Source organism: Anabas testudineus, chromosome 17, assembly GCF_900324465.2.
Source record: "Anabas testudineus chromosome 17, fAnaTes1.2, whole genome shotgun sequence".
Lineage (NCBI taxonomy): Eukaryota > Metazoa > Chordata > Actinopteri > Anabantiformes > Anabantidae > Anabas > Anabas testudineus.
The window spans coordinates 695,023-705,398 of record NC_046626.1 but is presented as its reverse complement, the minus strand read 5'-3'; the positions used below and the strand labels follow the sequence as shown (position 1 = coordinate 705,398).

At 40.0% G+C, this 10,376-nt stretch overlaps 1 protein-coding gene across 1 annotated transcript; it reads left to right on the top strand.

The window, feature by feature from the left end:
* Positions 1–205: 205 nt before the first annotated feature.
* On the top strand, positions 206–7,040 carry odr4 (odr-4 GPCR localization factor homolog). Its single transcript, XM_026375518.1, has 14 exons — positions 206–353; positions 605–708; positions 866–982; positions 1,311–1,403; positions 2,052–2,158; positions 2,240–2,276; positions 2,415–2,558; positions 2,649–2,744; positions 4,512–4,556; positions 4,776–4,895; positions 4,975–5,086; positions 6,111–6,314; positions 6,520–6,573; positions 6,928–7,040. Exons 2-14 carry the CDS (start codon positions 610–612, stop codon positions 6,996–6,998), a joined length of 1,299 nt encoding a protein of 432 aa, XP_026231303.1. The 5' UTR covers positions 206–353; positions 605–609; the 3' UTR covers positions 6,999–7,040.
* The last annotated feature ends 3,336 nt before the right edge of the window (positions 7,041–10,376 follow it).

Sequence of the window (10,376 nt, the reverse complement as noted above, 5' to 3'; positions counted from 1 at the left end):
ATTAAACATTATCTAGTAATTCAAAAAGTTCGTTTACATGAAATTAAACCATTTTTTTGTTGTTAAAAGCTTTATGTTGACAATCAGAAATCAACAGAGTTCCGTTAGATGTAACTATTCTAACTTAATCATTTTTCACCTCGAGTCAAATGTACGACACAGATGTGCGACGGAAATGCGTCACCGCACAAAGCATCCCGGTAAATTGTGTTTTCTTCTTTGCTGACGAGCTGCTGCCAGCTGTCATTAAATTAAAATCAAGCGATCTGTCTCCTGGTTCATATTTGAACTGCTTTGTTGCTATTTTCAGGTTTTCCGCCACGGTTCCCGCACAGGTGTTTGAGGTCGAAGCGGTAGGGACTCCTTTCAGTTGCAACTTTAGTTAAATGCTAGTTAGCTAAATGTAAGGCTAGTAAATAAATGTGGGCAAGCTAAAGTTAGAGAGGCAGGAATACCTTAACCATACCGAAGTTAAGTTTTACTACATTGAACGGGTTATTGCTTTAATGAAGCCACCACCTGTATTATTATAAATACTCAAAACTATACATACTGATAAATAAGCCACTGTCTAAACTGATTTCAACTCACTGTCCCCCTGTAGGCAGTATGGGTCGTGGATATATAGTAGAAGATATTGTGGAGGGATATCTAACTAAACTGTGTGAGCAACAAGCAGGTACAGTCACAGGGCTGCTTATTGGACAGGTAAGCTTACATCTTTGCACTGTGTGTAACAGTTTGCCACCAAGGAAACAGCACATACATTGGTCATATTATAACTGCTACTGTTATGTGAAACAGATTAAGAAGCTGTAGATGTCCAAGATATCAGTCATGTAGTGCTATGTACTAAATATTTCAGAGCTCAGCCCAAAGGGATTTTGTCATCACGGCAACTCGGACACCCCAAAGGGATGAATCTTCTGAACCAACTGGAAAGTCCCTGGACAAGGAGTGGGTTACTGAGCATGCCCGACAGGTGGGCAAAGATGAGCGAAAGCTCTAACCCAGCACATATACATGTGGTCTCCCGTATATAAATGAGTATTAAAGTGTAGTACATGTAGAATGTGGAGAAGCTGTATAGATAAATGATACATCAGCAAATAATATATAGGCTTTCTTTCAATTGCAGTAGTTGTAAAACATCATAAAATGATAGAGTTATATATTTACTTTACAATACAAATAAAGTCTTGTAAAGTACAGTTAGAAAAACCAAAACACTTTTGCTTGTATCTGCAGACTTTTATCCTGGTATGGAGAAATAAATTACTAATTAAATTACTGATTTGATCTGTATGTAGGTGTCCAGGATGCTGCCTGGAGGAATTTCTGTACTGGGAATCTTCATCATCACTGATAATGATGCCAAGGACACACTAACCACACTCCGACAGGTGAGAGTCAAATAAGCACACTGTACATGCTCACAGTCTTAAAGACCAGTAACAGTGATCTTTCTCAATAATGATTTTCCATGCAGGATGCAGGTTTTATGGTTCATTGTGAAAACAATCTTTTATTCTGACTAATTTGCACTAAAGAAATGCATATATCCTCCTTTCTCTGTGGTTCCTTGTTGAATCATTTATCAGCACAGGTGTCCCAAACACAAGTTCTGATCTGACAGACCGTGGAGCTCCGTGGAACATACTTCATTTATGACCACACCGGGGGTGACTCGTGACCTATAATTTTTGAACGTCAAAATCTAATCTGTTTGTCCAAGTGGACATTTTTACCAAATTTTAAAGAAAGAACAACCGGAAAACATAATATCTCCAGCCACAGCTGTTGCTGGCGCAGAGGTATAATAATAGCACCACTTGCCTGAATTAGTAGAAAGCTTTCAGTTATGTCAGTGTGCAAAAGAATAACTGTAGTTCTTTAACCTGACAGTACAGCAGCAATTTCTGGCCACCAGGGGGCAAAAAAACAGCGCAATAGCCTTGGTTACAAAGTTGGTATGACTATTGTTTGAGCCAAGACTGTGTGCTTTTTATCCATTTGATAACTATGTCTGTGTGTGTATTATGTATGTGCAGCTGGTTTTTGCAATGGAGAACCTGATCTCCTCAGATCACCTGTGGACCCCTGAAGATGATGATGTCACAGACTGTGTCACACTGCACGTCAATGCCAAAACCAGAAAGTATCCTTTTGCACAGTTTCCACCCTGAACTTGACAGCTGCCGCATACTGTGTGTGGAGATTCTTTAACGCCACATATCAGAACTACCTGCAGAACCTTTGACATGAAGGACCCCAAGGTTAGTTCACATTGTTTCTTCCTCACAAAGCAACAGCTTCACACTTAGGTTGTTATACCTCAAGTGGTTATGGAGCACTTAGTAGTAGCCATTCTTTTATTCATACTGAATAAAAAAGTAATCTCTCATCTCATACAGAGCATGGCCAAGCCTGCAGACTGGAAGTACCAGTCAGGGATCTGTTCTTCCTGCACCATGGTGTCATGTTGTGTAAATGTAGACCTGTTGGTGCCACTATCAGACAACAGAACCAGTACAGAAAACATGGATGCATGTCTTAAGGTTAGCACACCCACCCACCCGCAGTCACACATAAATCATTTTTTATAAGCTGCAGTGGAACTGCAGTCACTCAGGTGACTCTTGTTTCAGGGGGGACTGAAAGCATGGGCGCACCAGATTAAGGATGGAGTTTGTCTGATTGATGGAAGGAAGCTGCCAGAGGAGACAGAGCTATCAACAGGGCAGGTTGGATTACTCTAACCAATACTGAGGAAACAGTGCAGGACTAATCTGTAGTGGTTTAAAACATAGATGATGTCACCTACAACCCTCATCTCCAAAAAAGGTGTTTTTGTGTTCAAATCTGTAAAACAAAAATGTGTGGTTTGTTAATTTGCTTGAACCTTTTATTCATCTGACAAAAGTGCAAAGACATTTCACTGAGCAGCTTACAAATAAATATATTGTTTAAATATAGGCAAGTGTGACACTGCTTCACACTCAAAAAACAAGTTGGGACAGAGTCATGTTTACCACGCCATCACTTTACTTTTAATTATACTTTTGAATTTTTTAGGAACTGAGGATACTAATTAATCAGTCTAATAATTACAAGCGGCTGTTGTAGTCCATAAAGAATTAGGCCTGACATTGTCAGCATATGTCTCTTATCCCAGTATATGGCCCTCTGTTGGTGGTACCTTCACATATATGCAAGTTAGCCGTGCTGTGGGCACTGGGCACCACCCATATGATCCCAGATGCTGGCTTTTGCTCCTTTTGCCGGATGATCTTTTGTCAGACAACTTGACATGCATTTTTCCTGAAAACAAGCTGAAACATGGACATTTTACTATAGCACACATCTGTGGTGACACAGCCCTACACACAACAAGCAGCAACAGGTGATCATGGCCAGTGTTAGATTTTCCCACATGCAGACACCTTGTTCACCACAACATTAAAACCACCAGATGGTAAATTGGTTAATTTAATTTAATTTAATTCAGTATTTGTATAGCACCAATTCACAACAGAAGTTATCTCAAGGCACTTGACAGTGTTTAAGGTTTAAAACCTTACAGAAAATATTTATACAAAAAATTATAGAGAAAACATAACAATCCCCTTTGAGCAAGCTTTAGGCAACAGTGGAGAGGAAAAACTCCCTTTAGAGGAAGAAACCTCCAGCAGAACCAGGCTCATAGTGGGCGGCCATCTGCCTCAACCGGTTGGGGTGAGTGGAAAGAGAAGAGAGAAAAGAACAGAAGGCAATAAAGACAACAACAAGCAGCAAGAACATTGGGCAGATGAACTGGATTCTGGAGATGTACAGCTCCAGGCCGAGGATACCTGCAGAAAAGTACAGAGAGAGGGAGACAGAGAGGAGGAAACACAACTACAGGAGAGAGAAGACACAAAGTTAATCACATGAAATGGTGGCATTTGCATTGATACAGGAGAAAGGAGAGAGGAGAGGAGCTCAGTTTATCAGTAGAGCTCCCCCAGCAGACTAACCTATATCAGCATAACTAAGAGATGGTTCAGAGTCACCTGATCCATCTCTAACTATAAGATTTATAAAAAAGGAAAGTTTTAAGTCTAGTCTTAAATGTGGAGAGGGTGTCTGCCTCCAGAACCTGAACTGGGAGCTGGTTCCACAGGAGAGGGGCTTGGTAGCTAAAGGCTCTGCCTCCCATTCTACATTTGGAAATTCTAGGAACCACAAGTAAACCTGCAGTCTGAGAACGGAGAGTTCTGCTTGGAAGATATGGAACTATGAGGTCTTTAAGATAAGATGGAGCCTGATTATTAAGGGATTTATAAGTGAGGAGAAGAATTTTAAATTCAATTCTGGATTTTACAGGGAGCCAATGGAGAGAAGCTAACGTAGGAGAAATATGATCTCTCTTGTTATTTTCAGTCAGAACTCTTCTGAAATCTTTCTGGATTTCTATAACTGACTGAAAAAAGACTGATCTCTTCTCTGTCTCTTCTGTATCTGCTCTGTAGAAGAGGAGTGTGAGACAGTACACTGCACAGCTGCTTATCATACCGGTAAGACACATGGTGCACACACTGTTTTGTCTTATAAAACCATTACACAACAGATATGTGAAACAAAAGTTTTGCTACACAGTTTTGTGATATAGACCAAAAAAGCATTTCCCATTAAAAATGAATGAAACTGAAACTTTTATTCTGTACTTTATATGAAACACAGTTCTAATAAGTGCTACGGTCTATAAAAGAGAACTGTGACTTCCTGTGTGTTAGGATGAGCAGAGGTTCACAGATGTGGTCCAGCAGTGCGGAGGCAGTGTGTCCGTCAGAGGAGCAATCCACAGCAGAACGTACCTAATCAGCAATAAACCAAAGGCCAAGCTGGCTGAGAAGGTAACATGTTACTGTATTACACATACATCACATAAAAGGCAATTTCAGCATTTTCAATGGAAATGTTTGTCTTGGACAGCTGCTTAAGAGGGATGTGGTTTCTACAGTGGCCACAAGGGTTCGAATGCTTCTGGAGGAGCTGCTGACATCAGAGGAGGACAGCAAGGTCAGAAGAGACAAGCTTCAAACAGGTACACACACAGAAAACCACAGTTAGTTTCACAGATGATGTGGTCAGGATCATGAGCGTGTTCATTAAGTTCATTAACTTGCGTCATTTTTCTTACTTTTGCTGTAGTCAATTACTTTCACTTCTTCTCCACGGTTTCTGTTATTTCCCTAGATATTCATTTGAAAATGGGGAAAAACATTAGTCACTAGAGCTCATCTTAGCCAGTCACAATTTTATAGGACTGAACTGAGTGAAGTGAAGTGGGTACCCTGAAAAAATTGTACAGCGCACAGGACTAGAGTAAATACACTTACGTTAGTTACTGACTACCTCTGGAAATGACGGTGTCAAATCAATTTACTATCAAAAATGTGGTATTACCTTCCCTGGCATCTGTCAGTACGGTCATCACCATAGGTGATGTACTTGTGCTTTTAATTTTACTCAAGTAAAATAATTGCAGAAAAATAACTCCACTACAAGTAAAAATACAGTTTCTTCACTTTAGATGAAGTACTAAATATACATAATAAATATACAAGTAAAACGTATTCCACTAAGAAGACTGTATCATTTCAACAAACCAAAACACAAAAGGAGCAATGTAGTATATACAGTCCAATGCAGTGATGAATGTTCAGGGCTCTTTACTGGAGAAACAAAGCAGCCGCTAAACAGGGGGATGTGCCAGCATAAGCGACACATCAGGACCAGAATCAGATGTGTGTTTTTATCTAAACCACAAAGGACACTCGTATGAGGATATTGACGTTTACATTCTGGACAGAGAAGATGGGTAGTTGAGGTGAGGTGAGGGGACCACAGCTGTTGTTCACTTGCAGAGCACAGTGAGTGAGATGGATTGTAGACCTGAATGAGGGAGTGAGGGTGAGCCAGTGCTGTTGAGTTGACCACTCTGTAGGTAAGGGTCAGGGCTTTGAACCTGGTACAGGCAGCTACAGGAAGTTAAAACTGAACTACTCTGGTAAAGTACAATTACCTCGAAATTGTACTTAAATAAAGTACTTGTGTCTCTCCATCAGAGCAATTCTGCCTCCCTCGTCGCATCTTTTGTCCCACAAAAGCAACTGGACCGGTGTGTGTGTGTGACTACCAGTTCAGTGACGAGGGCCTGTCTGAGGTGCTGGACAGGCTGAAGGAGATGTTGGACATTGATGCAGCGGAGGAAGACTTAGATACCAAGCAGGAAATGACTGCTGAAGTGATAGAAAACAATTTCACAGAAGGTAGGCAAATGGCGCTGCGCGTGTGTGTGTGTTTAACTTAAACTGATCATTTTTTCATGTGAGCAAGTTCATGACATACAATACATCAAACTCAAATCGTATAGTATGTGAACGTTTTTGAAGCTGATAGAAAGGAATTCTATGAGCATAGTAGTTATTGTGGTTAAAGCAAATATTAACCAGCTTTGATTTAATGTGTCTTTAGAGCCCACGGCAGAATCTGTTGAAGCTGTGGAACCCAAGAGAAACAACTATGCTGGTAAATCACAGTCTACTTCTACAACTTCCTGTTAATTAAACTGTGGACAATTGACTTGGTCCAACACTTCTATATACACTGTGGAGTTGGAGAAACATGTTTCTATAGAATATCCACATGATGATGAGAAAACTACTGTGAATATTTGAGTTTGCTAAATCACAGAACTTGGTAAAACAAGAGAATTAAAATACCTTTAAATGCATTTATAATATATTTTTCTATGGTTTTATACACCCCCACCCTCCTGAGCCTGCTCCTTTATTAAATTAAATCCTACAAATTATAACTATGTTTGTCTGTGTACACATCTGTACGAGCACCCTCCTCATTCCTGTCTCCTGTGTTGTTTAGGTGCTGCCATAGCCACTGCTGTCGCCCTTCTTGCCGCTGCTGCCTCAATGCTCTATCTTAACGACATCTGATGGACACACTCACCAAAATAAAGTCACTTATTTAAAACATCACTGCCAAGCGTCTGTTGGTTGATTTAAAAAAAAATCGATGATTAACTGTTTTGATTGTAGATATGATGCATGATACAAAACAGTGTGAACAAAACACAAGGATATGGCAGCGGACAGACTGATGGAGAGTGGGGCACGTCCAGGCTCCTGCCACAATTCTAGACCCGACTTTATGTTTTACATAAGAATCCTGTATAAATACTCTATAAATATGTCCATATACCTGCAGATGTTACATAGATGTATATGTACTGTAGGGCCCCCTACGTAATGCCTTTCCACTTCATCCTGGTAAAACCAAGAGCCTCTGCATCTCAACTGACAATTATCAGTGCAAGATATTTTACTTAGGCTCTGAATTCAAGAAAAAACAAAAATGACAGACTGTGACTGACTGACTCACCACTGACACCAACCTCTCATTGTGGTTCCTAATTGTGTTGTGTGTTTCTCTTGAGTGATGAAGATTCAAAGTAACTTTATTATCCTCAGACTGAGGCAGCAGTATAACAATAAATAACATTGGACTATCAACAAGCTCCCACAGCATTTTGCTCCCACTACCATGTTTAACTTTGGGATAGGGTTGGAGGCCTCTCCCTTCCTTCGCTAAACAAAAATAGCATTAATGTGCCAAACCTTAACTGTTTGGTCTTTTCAGACAAAATGACAGACTTCCAAAACTCATACTCATATTTCAAATTTCTTCAGTCTGGCTTTGATGTGTGCCTTTGAACAATGGGGGTTTTCTTGGACGAAGACCTTGAAGCCACTCGAGTTTGCACCAAAACAACCGCACTGAGACCCCCAAAATGAGGTGGTCTCGATCCGCATCACTTAGTGAACTCTGGTGCGGTCCTCCTGGTGAGAACGTGTACTGAACCAAAACAGGACCAAACGCTATGAATCTCATGATTTGAGGACTTTGGGTAGTGTGTAGATTTTCATTTCTTTTTTTTTTTTGTCCACCAAAAACATGCTGTCTGATTAATGAAGGACAAACGTGGAGACGTGAGGAGGTGAAGTGTCTCACAGACACCAGGTTTGATGTAACGTAATAAACAATAATCAGCGGGATCAAGGATCAACCTGCGTTAACAGTCATAGTGACCTCATCTCAAACGTACAGTAGTCTACAACACTTTACATTCTTCCTGTATTTAATTTTCTGTTCCCGCGGCAGAAACAATCTCACCAATAAGCTGAGAGGACGTTTTCACATAGTTTAAAGTGACGTGTTTTGGTTCGCTTGGATTTTTACTCGGTGTGAAACGAAACCGAACCGAGGAGGAGAAACTGCTCCAATGTTAGAAGTCATTAACTGATTCGGACCAAAGCAAACGAATTAAGGTGTGAAAGCACCCTCAGTCCAGAAGAGGCCAGTTCAGCAACAGTCATCTTGTCAGAAATCCAAGGATTCTTGTTGATACCTTTGACTAGATTTTGAAATCTTGAACATTGGACTGAGGCCAGATTTACTTCTAAACAGCATTTGCCTTCTTGCGCTTTTCATTGATGATGATGATGATGATCAGTGTTTTACTGATGAATGTTTTATGATTGATGCAAACATTTAGCCAAATTTTACATAAATGTTTCATAGTTTCCCAGGGTCTACTCATGTGGTCTTTGACTGTATGTAAGAATAAATTATCTAGGGCTCAAGAGGTGGATTTTGAACCTGGAAGTTTACTATAGTTACTGTTTTATCCAGAGCTCGGGTGCAGTGCACCAGGAAACCCGCCCCGGCTGTTGCCCAGTTCAGCTGGACTTTGACTATCAGAGTGATAGCCACTCTGTCACTCTACCTTATCAACAGAAAAGACAATGACTGGTGGCTTTAACCAGTTTTTCAGTCTCATAGAGCTGAAAAAAGATACTACGCGTGTCCCTGTGATAATAACAAAGGCATCTTTGAGGGTTTAAAGATATTGTAACTGATATTGTAACTGAATAATTGTAACAAAAGCCACTTTGGTTTATTGATGTGATTATAATAATTATAATGACATAATGGTTATGTCACATTCGCCTTGTCAAATGTAGATTTGTTTAATTATTAAGCTAATAAATGATTAATTAAATAACTTCTTCAATACCCAAAGCAGTTTCAGAAACAGCACATTTATCTGCATTTACTGCTCCTTGCTGTGTATGAACCATCCAGTCCTTTTTGCAGTACAAGTTTAAATACCACAAAAGAGCCATATTGCTAGTCAAATACATTTATTACAGCCAATATTTTGTCACTGCATATTTTTTTGACTCAGATTATCTTTATTTCACTATTGTCGTTTATATTTTAAATATTAATTTTCATCCTTGTGTCTAACATGAGACTGTAGGGGGATGCTGATGGAACTACTTTTCTTTGGTATCCAAGTTCCTCCTCTTTGCAGGCTTGTTCACTCGTGTGTCCTTGCAATCAGCATCAATCTGCATCAATAAGTACGGCAATCCCAGTCACAGAATGTTCTAGCAGGAGCAACTTTAATCAGAAGTGCCTAACAGTGTGTTTCTGAGTTACCTCTTTGCTCAGTCTCACTCAACATTCTGCCCTATATGCTGAAAAATTATGAAAAACATATTGAAACACTCTAGAACAGTAAAAACATGAACTGTGCAAATAATCCATTTTATTTGATTTAATATTGGATGTAAATTGTCTATGCATTCATGTGTAAAGAACTCTTATGCTACTGGTGGTGGATTCATTGCGAGTAAGAGTGGTAGTAGAAGTAGAAGAGTTTGTGTTACTTAGTAGGCTATCAGCAACAGGGTCGTCTTGCAATAACAATTTCTTTCTTCTCCCAATACAGGGTTAGGGTTAGGGTTAGAGTTAGACAAGTTAGCCAACTATCAGAATTGCAGAAAGGCATCATGAAGACGTACCACGTACTTAAGAAGTACAGCAACATGACCATACCTGAGGCTTTGAAGATTGCCAAGCAAAGGCTCACAGCCCTGGCTACTACTACTGAAGAGATACACCAGAGAAGTTGAAACCAGGAGACACAGACCCCTGTGACCACCTTTGGAGGTGTGTTAGAGTGTGGGCCTGTAGTAGCAAATCCTCACCCCTACAAGTGATGTTAAAATAAAATGTTTCAAAACTGAACTGAACAATTCATGTTTTTCCCATGATATAGTATAGTGACAGAGCATAGGCATGTTCCACCCAACTCTGCCTCGGATTGGAACTAATGTTGTGTTGTAATGTTGTGATAACCAGTCATCACTCGTACCTAAACTTAACCATACCAATCAACACAGGCAGAGAACACAGTTGGGGTTCGTGCAGTGCATGACTGTGGATTCATGTATCAAGGTGGATGT